This window comes from Podarcis muralis, chromosome 2, assembly GCF_964188315.1.
Source record: "Podarcis muralis chromosome 2, rPodMur119.hap1.1, whole genome shotgun sequence".
Lineage (NCBI taxonomy): Eukaryota > Metazoa > Chordata > Lepidosauria > Squamata > Lacertidae > Podarcis > Podarcis muralis.
Genome location: NC_135656.1, coordinates 108751140 through 108768093, shown reverse-complemented (window position 1 = coordinate 108768093; position 16954 = coordinate 108751140). Strand labels below are relative to the sequence as shown.

At 47.3% G+C, this 16954-nt stretch overlaps 1 protein-coding gene across 2 annotated transcripts; it reads left to right on the top strand.

The window, feature by feature from the left end:
* Positions 1 to 9065: 9065 nt before the first annotated feature.
* Positions 9066 to 14669, top strand: LOC114592119 (nurim). Of its 2 annotated transcripts, none has more exons than XM_028720021.2 (4): positions 9066 to 9298; positions 10395 to 10597; positions 11135 to 11311; positions 12170 to 14669. In XM_028720021.2, the coding sequence occupies exons 1-4, from the start codon at positions 9154 to 9156 to the stop codon at positions 12485 to 12487; spliced, it is 843 nt and encodes a 280-aa protein (XP_028575854.2). In that variant the 5' UTR covers positions 9066 to 9153; the 3' UTR covers positions 12488 to 14669. The 2 variants fall into 2 exon arrangements, with proteins under 2 accessions (XP_028575854.2, XP_028575855.2); XM_028720022.2 differs by lacking the exon at positions 9066 to 9298 and adding an exon at positions 9406 to 9510.
* The last annotated feature ends 2285 nt before the right edge of the window (positions 14670 to 16954 follow it).

The following is a 16954-nucleotide window of genomic DNA, read 5'->3' as shown; positions in this document are numbered from 1 at the left end:
CCACTGTAACTAAGCCAAGTTTTACTGCCTGTGCAACTTTTTCTGACTACTGCTGTATGGAAAAGCACATGAATCTGACCTTTGGAGAGTTTGTAAGTAAATCATTTTTAACTTACCAAACGTGTGGTCTCTTTCTATGCTTACGCAAGTGGGGGATTTTGGAACTTAGTACGGTATATTTTAAAGATCTATATTTCTATGCTTTGCTTTACTGCATGTTTTGTGATTTTAAATCTCCTGTGGGTTCCCTCACCAAAGAGTACTTGCATCCCAAATTTGGATCTTCGCATCCAGGAATTATCCTAGTTTTTTAAGCCTATTTTCCCCCCTTTGCAACTAACAATTCATTGCTATAGCATCCCCCAGAGATGGCCACTTAGCCTCTTCATAAACACTTCCAATGCAGGAACATCCATCACTTTCTGGGACAGCCAGTTCCAATGCTGCACAGCTCGTATAATCAGGTATCTTTTCTTAATGTTCCATCAAAATCCCCTGTCTTGTAATTTGAACCCATTGACTAAGATCCCAAACTAACTTGCTCCCTCATCTATGTGTCAAAACTTAAAAACAAAAACCTATCACCTCTTAACTGTCTCTTCTCCAAACACCCAACTCCATACTGAGAGCCCGTGTGGTGTAGTGGTTAAGAGTGGTAGTCTTGTAATCTGGTGAACCGGGTTCGCATCTCCGCTCCTCCACATGCAGCTGCTGGGTGACCTTGGGCTAGTCACACTTCTCTGAAGTCTCTCAGCTCCACTCACCTCACAGAGTGTTTGTTGTGGGGGAGGAAGGGAAAGGAGAATGTAAGCCGCTTTGAGACTCCTTCGGGTAGTGATAAAGCGGGATATCAAATCCAAACTCTTCTTCTCCTTCAGCCTTCCTCAGAGGACTTTGCCTGCTTACACACCAAACACTTAAAGCACCCCCCCAAAAAAAATTTAATTCTGAAGGCTTACCCCTCTCAGAGCTACAATTCCCAGCACCCTGAAACTATAGTTCCCATGTTTCTTTGGGGTGTGTGCATTAAATGTATGGTATGTATACATTTGTATACATTTGGGCCACTGACAGTCTTTTTCACCCTCCTCTCAAACTTAACACCCTCCCTCAAACTCTTGGCGATGAGTGAGAGAAGGAACTGAGGGGAGCTTCCAGACCATCTCTTTACTGAGCATTCATTCTGATTTAAGCACACAGGGGTAGGCAACCTAAGGCCCATGGGCTGGAAGTGGCCCACGGAGGCCGTTTAACTGGCCCCTGAGCTGCCCCCAAACTGAGCCACCAGGGAATCTGGCTGCTAAAATGGCATCCGAGTGGATTTTTGCTGAATCGGCAAAATGTCCTGGAAAACCCAGATGTATGGCAAGTTAGGCGATGTTTTCAAAAAATGCATTGCATTTGAACGTCAGCAATCCTAAATTCCAAGATTTCTGAGTTTGGCTTTGGCGAGTCACAATATCCCACAATAGCCTACCTCAAAGAGTTGTTGGGATGTTAGAATGGCATTGTTGGGGAAAGGGCAGGACTCAGATGTAACAAATAATAACAGCTAAGAACTAGCCAGACATTTAGGACATCTAAGGCTACAGTCCTTACCTGGCAGTCAGTCTCAGTGCATTCAGTAGATATTACGTATTGAGTAAGCATGCAAGCAATGGAAGTACACAGATGCAAAGCTCAGCACATTTGGAAGAAAACCGTGTTGAAATCAGTGAGAGTTAGGCCTCATTCATACAATTGTTTATTCTGTTTCCCTGTTAATTACTATATCATCTTTGAGCTTTGAGCCACTTTTGAAATCAAGTGAAATCTAGTGGATGTTTAGCATTCATGTAAGGGTTAACCTTAAGGAAATCAGCCCTGAGTGCTCACTGGAAGGACAGATCCTGAAGCTGAGGCTCCAATACTTTGGTTACCTCATGAGAAGAGAAGACTCCCTGGAAAAGACCCTGATGTTGGGAAAGATGGAGGGCACAAGGAGAAGGGGAGGACAGAGGAGGAGATGGTGGGACAGTGTTCTCGAAGCTACCAGCATGAGTTTGACCAAACTGCGGGAGGCAGTGGAAGACAGGAGTGCCTGGCATGCTCTGGTCCATGGGGTCACGAAGAGTTGGACACGACTAAACGCCTAAACAACAGCAACAAAGGTTTAACAGTGATCCCTTCCAATTCTACAATTCTATGCTTCTAATTTTTATTTTTGCAGTAAAGGATTACTTTCCTTATCACAACCTGAAGCAAACAACTGCTGAAAGTTAAAACCCCACAATTCCAAGGACAGATAACTGTGATTCAAAGCCTCCCACATTAGAACACATTAGTTGCATTTTTAGAGTGATGTTCTTTGATGAGCTCAATTAGCCAACCAACACGTACAATATTCATCAGATAGATTACTATCTGTTTAATGGATAAGGAAGTGCATTCCTTATCCCAAAGGAATGCAAGCTCTGAAACATCAGAGCACTTACATGGATACTTGTGAGTAAAGATTCACAAATGGTGCCTCCCATTTGATTCATGGGCAGAGTCGCAAACCTTCCTCATGCATGCAACCGTCCACCAGAAACAGCCTATAATAAATTCAGGCTGAAAAGAAGTTAACTTAGCCACCAGAATCCTTTGCCTCTGCCTTCTGCACTTGGTTCTGAATTTGTATAATTTCAGCCCATTTATTTCAATGGGAGAGATTTGGGCATCAATGAAACTTGAAACGTGCTTCCTTTTGTCTGGATGGTGGCCTCTGACAGGTCTTGGAGGACCAAAAGAGTATCTGATCTTAACAGGGCAGGTGCCAGACATCAGAGGAACCCCCCCCCCACACACACACCCCAGCACAGTCTAGCCTATAGGTCCAGCTGAGGATGTTTCACCCCTCCCATTGCAAGAATCTGCTGACAATGTTTCAGAAAGGAGGGGGCAGATGTTGCTCATCGCTTCTTCCACTCCAGCCTGACTTCAAAGGGAGTCTGAGTGTTATCTGTATATAGATAAGGTCGCTGCTCAAGTAGCTGTAACACTCATGCAGTCCAGCGTCTCCAATTAGTCTTTAGTTTATGCAGTAGCTGTAGAGAATAAAATAACTTATACTTCAGAGCTGTCGTTCATGTGGTTCATGCTCTGCTGTGCTCCGCCGACTTTTGGAACTGAGTTTGTTGCTCACAGCTCTGAGTTGTGAGTCCACAGCACTTAGACCTGCTCCCTGCAGTGGAAGGTCTCTGGGAGTGCTTTCCCAGCTCGCCTGGCCCAGTCGGGGCTGAAGAGGTTGAGCCCAGTCGTTGGCACTGGCTCAAAGGCGAAGCTGACACCAGCCACCACCAGGGATGTAAGACGGCAGCAAATTCTGCTGCAACCTATAATCATCGCAATCAGTGCTGTTTCTGTTCCGCTGCAGTTTGGTTTATTAGTATTATTAACGACAAGGTCCCAGGGCGGGATACAACAATTAAAATATAATATTTAAAACAACATACAAACACAGAAACAAGGAGGGTCCTAAAAACACACATCTCAGTAAGGATAGCTCAGTTGGCAGAGCAGGACAGAGCATTAATCTCAGAGTTGTGGGTTCGAGCCCCACATTGGGCAAAAGATTCCTGCATTGCAGTGGGTTGAGCAAGATGACCTTTGGGTTCCCTCCCAGCTTTAGAATTCAGGTGTCAAAATTTAGGATGAAGGGCCGCATATTCAGCATTAGCCAAAAGCTGTACAATGAAGGTGCCAGGCACAACTTGGGGGCTCCCACAGAAGGGCATGTGACGCTCTTTGGCATCCGCTTTTAAACCTTGCTTCACCCTCATTCCCTATGAATGACAGACACCTTGATAAATATCCGGCATTCAGGACAGAGGAGTGACAGGTCAGTATGTGTGAACACACATACCCTTTCTCTGTCTTTACAATTTGATCACTAATCACAGTTGCAATAACTTAAAGGTAAAGGGACCCCTGACCATTAGGTCCAGTCGTGGCCGACTCTGGGGTTGTGGAGCTCATCTCGCTTTATTGGCCGAGGGAGCCAGCATACAGCTTCTGGGTCATGTGGCCAGCATGACTAAGCCGCTTCTGGCGAACCAGAGCAGCGCACGGAAACACCGTTTACCTTCCCGCCGGAGCGGTACCTATTTTTCTACTTGCACTTTGACGTGCTTTCGAACTGCTAGGTTGGCAGGAGCAGGGACCGAGCAACGGGAGCTCGCCCCATCGCGGGGATTCGAACCGCCGACCTTCTGATTGGCAAGTCCTAGGCTCTGTGGTTTAACCCACAGCGCCACCCGCGTCCCTGCAATAACTTAGGGTTTGCCTTTGCCTTTTCGGTTTGTTTGATTTTTTACTTGCAAAATCCTGACCCACGAAACACCAAGAGCAACCATAAAAATGTGCTAATAAAAGCTTCCTGGCTGATATTGAATGAGCCATGCAAAATAAAGCATTTGTTGGGAAATGTTAAATTAAGTCAAAGAAAAACAACTTTATATAACTATGTAAATAATAGTTTAATTGTAAATCAGTATAATGGGTGTAGTTGGAAGTTCTTTTTCTTTGCTGATTCGCATATCAGATATAATTATGTTCTTTTTCTATTCACACTCTTATTTCTCTTTCTTTTTTCTTTCGTCTGTTCTTTTTTTCTGTCTATACTCTTTACAATCTCTACAATCTAGTGAATGTTTGTATGTCGCTATTGTATGTATTTTAAGGTTTTTCTCGTTCAATAACAATTTATTTTTTAAAAAAATGTGCTAATGGCAGCTTTGGCATGTGGTGCACCTGTGGAATTAACTGTTCCTCTGAAGCATGAGCCATGATAGGTTCACCAGATGATTCAGTCTCCAGGGACTGACTGAAGCAATGGATAGGCATTGAGGATCCACTTATTGGCCTCACCAGAACAGGAAGTGCAAGGAAAGCAAAAATGTTTTCCTCCATGGGGACTTAAGAACTGCCACCTGGTGGCAAGAGCATCCTTTATGCATCTAGCTGGGATGAAGCCAGAGTAGGCCACTGCTTTTCAACTAGTGGGTTCGTCACCTGATCCAAGGTGGGTTGCAACAGGAGCACTACCACCATGCAAATTTGTGGTCAAAGGTTAAGAAATGGGTCCCCCAATGTAAGTTTGTGTTAAAAATGGTTCCTGAGTCTGTAAAGATACCTGGTGTAAACAATACTGACCCAGGTACAGTGGTACCTCAGGTTAAGTACTTAATTCGTTCCGGAGGTCCATACTCAACCTGAAACTGTTCTTATCCTGAAGCACCACTTTAGCTAATAGGGCCTCCCGCTGCCGCCCTGCAGCTGTCACGCGATTTCTGTTTTCATCCTGAAGCAAAGTTCTTAACCTGAAGCACTATTTCTGGGTTAGCGGAGTCTGCAACCTGAAGTGTATGTAACCCGAGGTACCACTGTATTCTTCTCCTTCTCCTCTAATATTGGCCATTGACACTGCAAGCCAAAGTTCCCAAATTCCCTATAATTCCCAAAAGAATTATAGGGACAGAACTGCCTAAATTATGTAGAAATTTATTTATGTATGCGACTACAGCAGCGAGAATGCTACTGGCCCCAAAATGGAAAGAAGCAGAAGTTTTTGGATACAAAAATTTATGGAATATGCAGAAATGGTGAAACTTACCAGAAGAATAAGAAATCAGGTTGACAAACTTTTTATAAAAGAATGGAAATGGTTGACTGAATATTTACAGATAAACTGCAAACAGATAAAAACTGGCATTGTAATAACCTGCACTTTCATAAGAGTATATATTTAAAGTAGATAATTAAATGAATTTGGATATGCAGAAAATATTAAAAAATAAATTTATGGAACAGCAGAAAGAGGGGGAAAGAAGTCAAACTTCCAAATGTTAAAATGATTGTAAAATTAATGAAATGTATAAATTTGAAAAGTATATTAAAAAAATAAATAAAAAGAATGTAAGGCAAATGCGAGGTGTCCTGGGGGGGGGGGCAGGTTGAGGCTTCCTTCCTTCCCTAACTCTCAAGGTTCCTCAACAGCAGGGTTGAGGAACCTTTTCTGCCCAGGAGTCTTCACCCTTTTCTTCCCTGTTCCTGCAGGGTCAAACTTGACAGGTGGGCAGTTTCTCTCTTTTCGCCTGAGGGCTGCAGGGCTGATTTGGAAGAACTTGATCAAAAATCCAAACTTGCCCTATTAAAAGCAGATTCTTAGGTATGTCAGGCTGTGCCAGGAGCAAGCCTCCTGGACCAATACAATAGGATTTACTCCTGAGTAGACATGTATACAGTGGTGCCTCGCAAGACGAAATTAATTCGTTCCGCAAGTTTTTTCTTCTTGCGAGTTTTTCGTCTTGCGAAGCACGGTTTCCCATAGGAATGCATTGAAAATCAATTAATGCGTTCCTATGGAAACCGCCTTCAGACCAGGTCCGGGGACAGTCTGTCCCCCGACCTCTTCTGAAGGCTGGGGGGGGGGGGGACACAAGGGCTTTTCTTCCCATCCCCAGCATTTTAAAAAACCCCTGGACAGCGGAGGACTTCTCCGCTGTCCGGGGCGATCTTAAAATGCTGGCGGGCGGCATTTTAAAATCGCCCTGGACAGCGGAGGACTTCTCCGCTGTCCGGGGCGATTTAAAAGCCCCTGGGAAGGCAGGCAGGGGGGACAAAGACTTTCGCCCCCCGCCAGCCTTCAGAAGAGGTCCTGGACCTCTTCTGAAGGCCGGCGGGGGGCGAAAGTCTTTGCTCCCCCCGGCCTGCCTTCCTGGGAGAGCGGAGAAACGCAGCGCGTTTCTCTGCTGTCCCCGACGGCTTTTGAAGGCAGGCGGGGAGGGGAGCAAAGACTTTCGCCCCCCGCCCGCCTTCAGAAGAGGTCCAGGACCTCTTCTGAAGGCTGGCTGGGGGCAAAAGTCTTTGTCCCCCCTGCCTGCCTTCAAAAGCCTTCCGGGACAGCGGAGAAACGCGACGCCCGGGACGATTTTAAACCCGCTGTCCCGGGTTTTTTAAAATCGCCCCGGACAGCGGAGAAGTCCCCGCTGTCCCGGGGTTTTTAAAAAACCTCTCCGCCCCCCCCCCCGCCCGCCAGGCTTCGGAAGGCTGCTCCGAAGCCTGGCGGCGGGAGGAGGTCTCCGCCCCCCCGCCAGGCTTCGGAGCAGCCTTCCGAAGCCTGGCGCGGGGAGAAGGTCTCTCCGCCCCCCCGCCAGGCTTCGGAGCATCCTTCCGAAGCCTGGCGGTGGGAGGAGGTCCGAGGACAGTGGGGAAGACGCGCTTCCCCGCTGTCCCAGAGATTTCCCTATGGGCTTTCGTCTTGCGAAGGAAGCCCATAGGGAAATTCGTTTTGCGAAGCGCCTCCAAAACGGAAAACTCTTTCGTCTAGCGGGTTTTCCGTCTTGCGAGGCGTTCGTCTTGCGGGGCACCACTGTAATAAGATTGCAGTGCCATTTACCAGCCCTAAAGTCACACATCTTCTCCCTGACACAGTAGGCTATGGTTTTTATATTTCAGATGAATTAATCAACTGTCACGCTCTAAGGATCATCGTCCTCAGGAGTTCACCAGACCTACTCCTCTGCTTATTTATAGCTATCGGGGGAAAACTTGCTCCCCCCCCCCCTTAATCCCCGTTTTTAATAAATGGAATACATGATGGCAATGTTTTATTGCTGCTACTTGACATTTTAAGGGTTAAGGATTTTAACTTATGGCATTTGATGTTTAATGTGTGGACACTGTAAAGGCTTAAGGGGCCCCTAACCTGGGTTGTGGCGCTCATCTCACTTTACTGGCCGAGGGAGCCAGCATTTGTCTGCAGATAGCTTTCAGGTCATGTGGCCAGCAAGACTAAAACGCTTCTGGCAAACCAGAGCAGTGCATGGAAATGCCGTTTACCTTCCCGCCGGAGCGGTACCTATTTATCTACTTGCACTGGCATGCTTTCAAACTGCTAGGTTGGCAGGAGCAGGGACCGGACAACGGGAGCTCACCCTGTCATGGGGATTTGAACCGCCAACCTTCTGATCGGCAAGCCCTAGGCTTTGTGGTTTAGACCACAGCACCACCGTTTAATTACTTTGTTCTGTTGCATTTATGACCACTGGTGGAGGAAGAAGAGTGGGGGGGAGCTCACCGCCCCCAGCAGTGCGATCCCAGTGGGGTGCCATCGCGGCTCCCCACCACCACCATAGGTGGCGTGTCATGCCCCCAGGACGCGCGCCAGCCCCGTCCCCGCTTGCTCTCCCCCCCCCCACACACACACCCGCTGGAGCATGAAGCTCCACCACTGTTTATGATTTATAACCTGTTTTATGAATTATGTTTGGATTGAAAAACGAAGGCGACCCCAAAATGTCACACCCGTAATTCGGGTTATCAGCATGTCGGGCGGTGGGGGGGGGGGGGCGTTTGTTTCACTGTGCAATCCTATACATGCCTACTCAGAAGTAAAACCCCCTGAGTTAGATGCTACTTGCCCTAAGGTAGTGAGGCTGGGATCCTAGCCACCTACGCAGGCTTACCTGAGAGCGGATTCCATTGCGCTCACTTCTGAGCCGGCAAGGTGAGAACGGTGGCATTCTTAGCCCCTCCTCCGCGGTGCTGCGCTTAGAATCCGCTTTCTGCTTTCTTCGTTGCGGTTTGCCGTCGTTCTTGGTCCGGATCAAAGAATCACAAAGTTATCAGGGACCACCAGGGTCATCTAGTCCAACCCCCTGCAGTGCAGGAATCTTTTGCCCAACGTGGGGATGGAAGAACGAGAGCTGCGTCGAGGCCCCTGGATGAAAAGAGTAGACGCTGATTCCTTACAAGGCTCGAGGGAGCTGGGGTTAGGGGGGGTTGGGGGGCAACCCTTACTTGTTCCTCTGCCACGGGGAGGAATAGTTCGGCGGGCGGGGAGGTTCTGCTCCCTAGATCCTGTATGACGTCAAAGCCCCCACCAAGAGTTCTTCGTGATGTCACGACGTGAAGGGGGAATCCCTAGACGAGAGCCCCCTTCCTAGCGTGTGACGTCACTCGGCAAAGGGGGAAGACCCCCTTCTCCCTCCCGCTCCTGAAGGGGAGGAATCCCCCCCCCGCTCATTACGCGCTTGTGACGTCACGGGAAGGCGTGGGGATTCCGGAGGGAGCCCCTCCTCTCCGCAGGGCGGTTCCTCCGGGCGGCGGGAGAAGCGCAATTTGCCCGCCATGGCTGCTCTTCAGCTCCTAATGATGGTCCCGGCGCTGGGCAGCTTCCTGTTCACCTTCGGGACCGGCGTGGAGCTCGTCCGCTTCGTCTCCTTCCGCGCTCTGTTCCTGCAGCCAGGGACGGGGGCTGCCCAGCACAGAACCGGTGCGGAGGCGTAGGGGCGGGAGAGAAATGGAGGGGTCTTGCGGGGGAGGGAATGAGAGCTTGGGGTTGCAAAGGGGTGAGAGGTGCGCGGTCTTTGGGCGGAGGAGCAGGGATCCGGCGGCCCCCCAGGTGTGGGGCTCTGTATCGGGTCCAGGGCAGCATGGGCAGTGCTGAGGGATGACGGGAGTTGTAGTTCAGCAGCATGCCAAGAGGTATGAAAAATTGCCCCTTCATCCCTTCCTTTTATTTTTGGTTTGGATCCTGAAGACGCCCAGGCAAGTGGCAGGAGGCTGAAACTCTAAAGCAGCTACTTTGAAACTGAGAAAGTCAAATGATAAGAATTCCTAGATCTTAGATAAGATGCTTTTAACACTGTGTTTTTATGTTGCAATGGTTCCTTCTTGGAAGTTTGCGTCTTGCCCTGGGCGTTTTCCAACAAGCAGAAATAAATGTGGCGCCTTGTTGTGAAAGGCAGGCAGGGCGAAGGATGTGGTCTGGCTCCCCCCCCCCCCCCCCCCCCGCTGATGCTACTAGCATGTGAACAATATGGTTTGGTAATAATATCCCATGATGTTGTTAAAGATGATTGGATAAAAATGTCTGTATGTTCTACTTCCTGCTCTGTACGTTAAGGCCATTCAATCCAGAAGCTTCCCAGTACATTAAGAGAGCCTTCCCCAACCTGCTATCATCCATAAGTTTTGAAGTACGACTCTCACCATCCCTGCTGGCCGGGACTGATGGGTGTTGGAGTCCAACATCTCATAAATAACAGGATCTGAGATTACAGAATTATAGAGTTGGAAAGGATCCTGAGGATCATTTGGTCCAATCCCCCTGCAATGCAGGAATATGCAGCTGTCCCTTACGGGGATTGAACCTGCAACCTTAGCACCATCGGCACCACACTCTAACCAACTGAGCTATCCAGAGAACACCAGCTTGTGGAAGGATTGTTTTAAGATGATGAGAGAGAGAAAGACAGAGAGAACAATTTGTCTCTGGGATCCGTTTCTGGGCTACTATCTGAGATCCTCTGCCAGCCCCCTGCTGCATGCACTAGGCCTCACCTTGACTGAACCTCTTTTCTTTGCAGATGCTGCTCCTCATCTTCAATGGGAAGCTGCCCTGAGGGATCCCAAGATTCTGCGGCCACTAATGGTGGACGTGGGCTTAATTGTCCTCTTCATCCTGCAGCACAGCCTCATGGCCACTCAGCAAGTCAAACACTGGACCAGAAGTTGCTTTGGAGTTCTACAGAGATCTTTCTATGTCTTCTGCACAGCACTGACTCTCCAGGTAGGGGTATCAATTTGGGGCACCAAAATGGGGGGAGAGGACTGAAGGGGAGGAAGAAGTCCCACAGGCAAGATAACAGAGCAACTCAGAGTGAATTCTTGCCCAAGTCAGAAAAGCTAAACTCAAAATGCAGAAAAAATCTTCCTGGCATGATGCCGTTTAGATTTCACACTCTGCACTTTCATGGAAGCAATATTTCCAAAGCAAATCCCCCAATTTCAGCATTAAGTCTTTGCCCCTTGGTACAAATTATTTTGATAACGGAGCTCCCAAACTCACACCGTTAACTCAGCATAGCCTTCATTATGGTGCGAAGCAAAATGCATCATTGTAATGATGAACACTAGAATCTTGCACAATTTAAAAACAACAGCAACCCAGTATGGATATGATTTGTATGATTTGGCTAATGCATGCAGGTCCAGCGGATTTTCTACAATGTGATTGCAGTTTTGGAGTCCCAAAATGCAGCCATATTAGACGTGTGCCTGCAGGAGAATCTACCTTTATCTAATGCGCCTTTTCCTTCCCACCTAGCTGCTGATGAGGTACTGGCAGCCTGTGCAGGATGCTCCTGTGCTCTGGAATACGAGCAGGGAGCCGTGGGTCACTTGGGTCCCTCTCATCTGCTTCATCCTCCACTTCATTGCTTGGCTGGTCATCTTTAGCATCCTCCTCATCTTTGACTACGCAGAGCTGATGGGGGTCAAACAGGTACCGCGCAGCTTCCCTTTTCCCATCTAGAGAGGCCACCGTCCGGTATTTGGTGGCTGAGCTCAGCGAGGCCCAATGACCCAACCAATGAGGGTGATAGAAGATATTTCCTCCTGCTGTAAAATATTTCTAAAAAGAGAGGTCCCAGGGTTGAAGCAAATTTGGAAGCCATGACCTCTCTCTTGGAAGTTCTTAATGTACTCTGGCTTTACAGTGATAGCAGTTAGGGGGGTGCATTGGATTTGGATGAATTCTGAGGGATTTATTTATTTTTAAATAATTTTTTGATTTTAAAACTATAAGATACAATACAACCACACACATCCACATTTGGAGATTCCTCAGAATCTCTGGACTTCCCACCTTCCCCTCCGTAGGTCCTATTATTAAACCTTTTCTACTGCATCTCTTTCAATAGTCCATATTTTATATAGGTCCATAGTACTTGCTACGAGTGTTATTGCAATCCTGCTAATGTTTTCATCTTTTTACAGTGGTCTCTAAGATAAATTATAAATTTCCCCCATCCTTTCTTAAAGTTATGGTCTTCTTGGTTCCTGAGCATAAGGGTCAGTTTTGCCATTTCGGCATAGTCCAGCAATTTAATTTGCCATTCCTCTCTGGTAGGAACATTCTCTTCTTTCCATCTCTGGAATTCTGAGGGATTTTTGGTCAAGGCAGAGACCACAGAAGCACCTAGTGCTGTCTCAGCAGTCCAGACAACAAACAAAAGCAGATCTCACATTCCCCCTTAGTGAATATGTAGAGGCCCAATGTGTACACAGGTCTAAAATGGTGTCGTTTCCCCAAAAGATTTGGGCATCTGCGGTGCAAATGGGTGTTTCTCTCGTTCCGTAGGTTTACTATCACTGCCTGGGCATGGGGGACCCTTTGGCCGTGAAGTCCACAAGTGCCATCCGCCTCTTCTCCCACCTGCGTCACCCCGTGTACCTGGAGTTTCTCCTCATCCTGTGGGCCGTTCCCTGCCTTTCTCTCGACCGCCTGCTCCTCGCATTGCTCTTCACAGCCTACATCACCTGCGCCCACAACCTTGACCAGCAGGACTACCTCTACCTGCGAGCTCAGCTGGACAAGAAGTTCCAGATCTTCTCCCGTGAGGAGGCAGCCTATGAGGATCTGCTGGCTCAGAATGGCCCCTCCGTCCTTAAGAACTGAACCGGTGTGGCCCCAATTTTATATGCAGGTGCTGTTGTCCTAGTATATTGGGGCCTGATGGCCTTGTACCTTGCACTCTCCCATGCTAAGCACTGAACGATGCAATGTGCCTTGTATATCCTTCTGCTTTTATGCACTCGGGACTTGAGTGGTCTATAAATAGGACCTAAGAGTTCTGGCTTCCAGCAGGCCTACTTTGCTACAATTCTTAGAACACATATAAGGAGTTCTATATGGTGATCCCACATGGTCCAGTAGGTTGGAATCCTTGAGGAAAGAGGTGGAACTCCAAAGATGGCAGAATTCAACCCCAAGTTCCTTGGAGGGAAGTCTCTAGAGCAGGGGTGGGGGAAGCCTATGGCCCTCCAGAAGTTGGTGGACTTCAGCTGCCATCAACATCTGGAGGGCTGTGGATGCCCCATACCTGCTGTATAGCCTTAAAGGGATATATTGGGACCAAAAAGAGCCCCCCCCCCCCACACTAGTGCTAAGAAGAACAATGAGTCACTGATAACTGATTGGAGTTTAGGTGAGGTGGTCAGGTTGTTGTTGTTGTTGGAGGCTTTTTTACGATTTACAACAGCAGGCAGGTAGCTCAACAGACAAAATGTTCCCCATCTCTGGGAAAGTTGGGCCCTTTGGAATCAGTGGGGCACTGCCCCAGTGTAGCCTTATGAGGCTTTGCCCTCGGGTGGGAAAAATATTGCGCCTGGGAAAGGGAAGTGGGAGTCAACAGACACTCAAGGAATAGTTTCGGAGAAAAAGCTTTTATTTCTACCATCCATGAACTGGTAGAAGGAGCAAGTGTGATAACTCACAAAAAAGCATGCACGGGTTCACAGTCATGTGCACAGAGCATATATACCCCTTCCAGTTCCCTCCCTTTCTTCTCCTTTTCCAGGAGTCCTGCCCCATGAGTTCCACTGAGCATGAACAGAAAGCTGTCTTGGGACCATTGTGGACTCTTGGCACCCTTCCCAGGAAAGAGGGAATGAGAGTAGTTCAGCATGTCCAAAGATGTTGCAACTAGAGTGAGATAAAAGTCAGTCTCAGGCCTGCTCTGACAGAGTCTATTCATTAGCTTTTTGATAAAAGAATAACATTTTGCCTTGCAACAGCAGAGCAAATGAGCAGATGCTTAGCTGCTGAGAAAATGATTTTGAGAAGCTTTGAGGGGGGGGGTGACTTCGGGCCTAGGTGGGGTCACCTGTCCTCACCTCCTACACCAGTAACCTCAGTCTGCCCCCAGCCATTCCCCACCCGCTAGCTGGCTTTACTTACAACCAGTCAGGGGGTGGCTCTGTCTGTCATGGACTCTGCTGCCGGCCTTCCTGCCCAAGAGGACACCAGGCACACCTGACTGGGATTCTGCAGCTGTTAAAAAGCACAGAAGATGCCTCAGTTGAAATTCATTATAATAACAAAGCATTAGACCTGGGTTTTTCAATCCATTTTCTGCTACAGAACTTCTGCCCAAGTGATTTTTAAAGTATAGGATTTTTAACTTTGATTCACAAGCAAGAACTATTTTAAAGAGGTAGCAGCCTAGATAATTTGTGGAGTGGGCTGTGAGGTTTTTTTGCTTTTTGCAAATATATCTCTTCAGCAGTGTCTTCCAAATACATTTCTTTTCCAAGAAAGCAATCAGAATTCATTGCCCATCCTCTTGCTTCTGTCGCAATTCAGTTCCAAAGCATTCTTAATTCCAAGGCCTACCTGGGCTGAAGAAGACAAGGCCTTGAGAAAGATTCTGGTCAAGATGGCCGTCCAGCAGTGGACCACCTGCCTCTCAAACCCAAATATATCTCCATGCGGTGGGTGACTTTTAACTCACCCCGCCCATCAGAATTAATGACAAAAACTATAATTTATGTGATCTTTGAATCAAGTACATTTACAGGCAAAAGCGGGCTGTGGGGGGGGGCAGGGGGTGATTCTAGGATTATGTCTCCAGGCTCTACCTAGCAATGGTTGGATCTTTGCCTTCATTTGTAACTCAATGCCTTGAACATCCACTAGCATTTCTTTTTAAATGCTGATAATGCTTTTATTGTAGCTTTTTTATTATTATTTCTGTACCCCCTTGCTAACAAAGTATTTTTATACATATGAAAAGCAAATCATGGGTTGATAAGATAATGGTTCGTAAAGTAAAAAAAAAGGGTGTGTGTTTTTTAAAAAAGTTTGTTTGTCTCTGTTCTGAAATTTGGTTTTAATGTAAAGTGTTTCAATATATTTGGGTTTATTTATAAAGCAGAAGTGACCAGCTGCTCCCGGAAGCTAAAAATGAGCTCTGTATCAACAAAAGTTTTACCTATACAGTGGTACCTCAGGTTACATACGGTTCAGGTTACATAAGCTTCAGGTTACACACGCCGCTAACCCAGAAATAGTGCTTCCGGTTAAGAACTTTGCTTCAGGATAAGAACAGAAATCGTGCTCCAGCAGCGCAGAAGCAGCAGGAGGCCCCATTAGCTAAAGTGGTGCTTCAGGTTAAGAACAGTTTCAGGTTAAGAACGGACCTCTGGAACTAAGTAAGTACTTAACTTGAGGTACTACTGTAATTATTCATGATGACAAGTTGTAAGAAATGAGAGATTTTCTACCCCTGAGCTTTCGAAGTACAACTCCCATCAACCTTGGCCGTACGGGCTTATAAGAGTTGTTGCCCAACATGTGAGCAACCCCATGTTGGAGATCCCTGCTCTATACATTTATTTATTTTTTCGTTTAATTTCTATACCCTTTATATTTTTAAGAAAAACCTCAAAGCGGGTTAAAGCATATTAAATCAATAAAACATAAATAAATCAATTTGAAAAAAGCGAAATATAGAGTATACTGTCAAAGCAACATAACAGAAAACTAAAACATTATCTTAAAGATTTCAAAATAAAACATTACAAAGGAAGTCAACTACAGAATACAAATTTAACATAGTAGGGCTGGGTGAGTCTGGGCCCCGCCCCCAGGGCCAGGTGGAAAGGGCCTTGCAGGGAGTGGCCTTCATGCCTCACAGCCAGGCGATGTTCCTCCGGCCTCATGAGAATCCTCTCTAATGGGACCCAAGTGTGTTTAAGGTTGCAATTAACTTAATCTTCCCTAGTTCTGCTTTTAGCAGAAGCATGTGCCACTCCCACTGCCAAGCTTCAAAATCAGAGTAGCAACCACATGTATCCTATAGTCACATTTAGCTCTTTCTGTTTGGCATCGCTAAGGCTCTCCTCCCCCCTCACGAAACAATGGCCTCCTTTTAAGCACCCCAACAGTTATTTACCGCCCCCCCATTCCTCTCACGGCACATGTGTGATACACGTGCTTCGCTCTAAGGCCTTCTGAATCATCTTGCACTCCAAAACAAAGGGATACACTCCTGCTAAATGCACGCTCGCTGATTACAGGCGCATACTTGGGAGAAACAAGAACTAGCCTTGCATGGAAAAAGAAGCATCCCCTCTACTTCTCTTCCCTTCTCCCCTCGCCCCCACCCAAGGGCCAGGCCCATGCTTGCTCCCCTAAACCAAAACCTAACCAGGGACCCAGCTGAGGAGAGTTGCACTGAGGCGCACTCGTGGGAGCCTCCTCCTGAATCTTCCAAGGAGCAGGGGGACTGTATAGATTTGGACCAGTGGTTTGCAGAGGAACATAGTTCATAGTAATAATAATAATATTTTTTATTTATACCCTGCCCTCCCCAGCCAAGGCCGGGCTCCATGTTGCTAACAAGCAATAATAAAAACAAGTTGAATGACTACAACTTAAAAACAAGGTTAAAATACATTAAAATATTGAAACATTAAGATATTAAAACACAGCTTCATCACAGGAGAAAGGAAAAAGAGGGGGAGGGAATCAAATTGGCTCCAAGCCAAAGGCCAGGCAGAACAACTCTGTCTTACAGGCCCTGCAGAAAGAAATCAGATCCTGCAGGGCCCTGGTCTTATGAGACAGAGCTTTCCACCAGGCCAGAGCCAGTGTTGAAAATGCCCTGGCTCTGGTTGAAGCTAATCTAACTTCCTTAAGGCCCAGGACCACTAGGGTGTTGCTATTTATGGACCTTAAGGTCCTCCATGGGGCATACCAGGAGAGGCGGTCCCGTACGTATAAGGTGGGTACAAGGGTCCTAGGCTGTGAAGGGCTTTAAAGGTCAAAAGCAGCACCTTAAATCTGACCCTGTACTCCACCGGGAGCCAGTGCAGCTGGAAAAGCACTGAGTGAATATGCTCCCATGGCAGAGACCCCGTGAGGAGCCTCACTGTAGCCTTCTGCACCCGCTGGAGTTTCTGGGACAGCTTCAAGGGCAGCCCCACATAGAGCGAATTACAGTAGTCAAGCCTGGAGGTGACTGTTGCATGGATCACTGTGGCCAGGTTGGGGCGGGAAAGGTAAGGGGCCAACTGCTTGATGTGGCGAAGGTGGAAAAATGTCGCCTTGGCTGTTGCTGTAACCTGCACCTCCATGGAAACT

Bases quoted from the DNA above. Each gene is read 5' to 3' on its own strand.
- LOC114592119 (XM_028720021.2), top strand. From the start codon at position 9,154: ATGGCTGCTCTTCAGCTCCTAATGATGGTCCCGGCGCTGGGCAGCTTC. The intron at 10,598-11,134 runs GTAGGGGTATCA...CTTCCCACCTAG, and splicing joins GCACAGCACTGACTCTCCAG to CTGCTGATGAGGTACTGGCA. The intron at 11,312-12,169 runs GTACCGCGCAGC...CTCGTTCCGTAG, and splicing joins AGCTGATGGGGGTCAAACAG to GTTTACTATCACTGCCTGGG.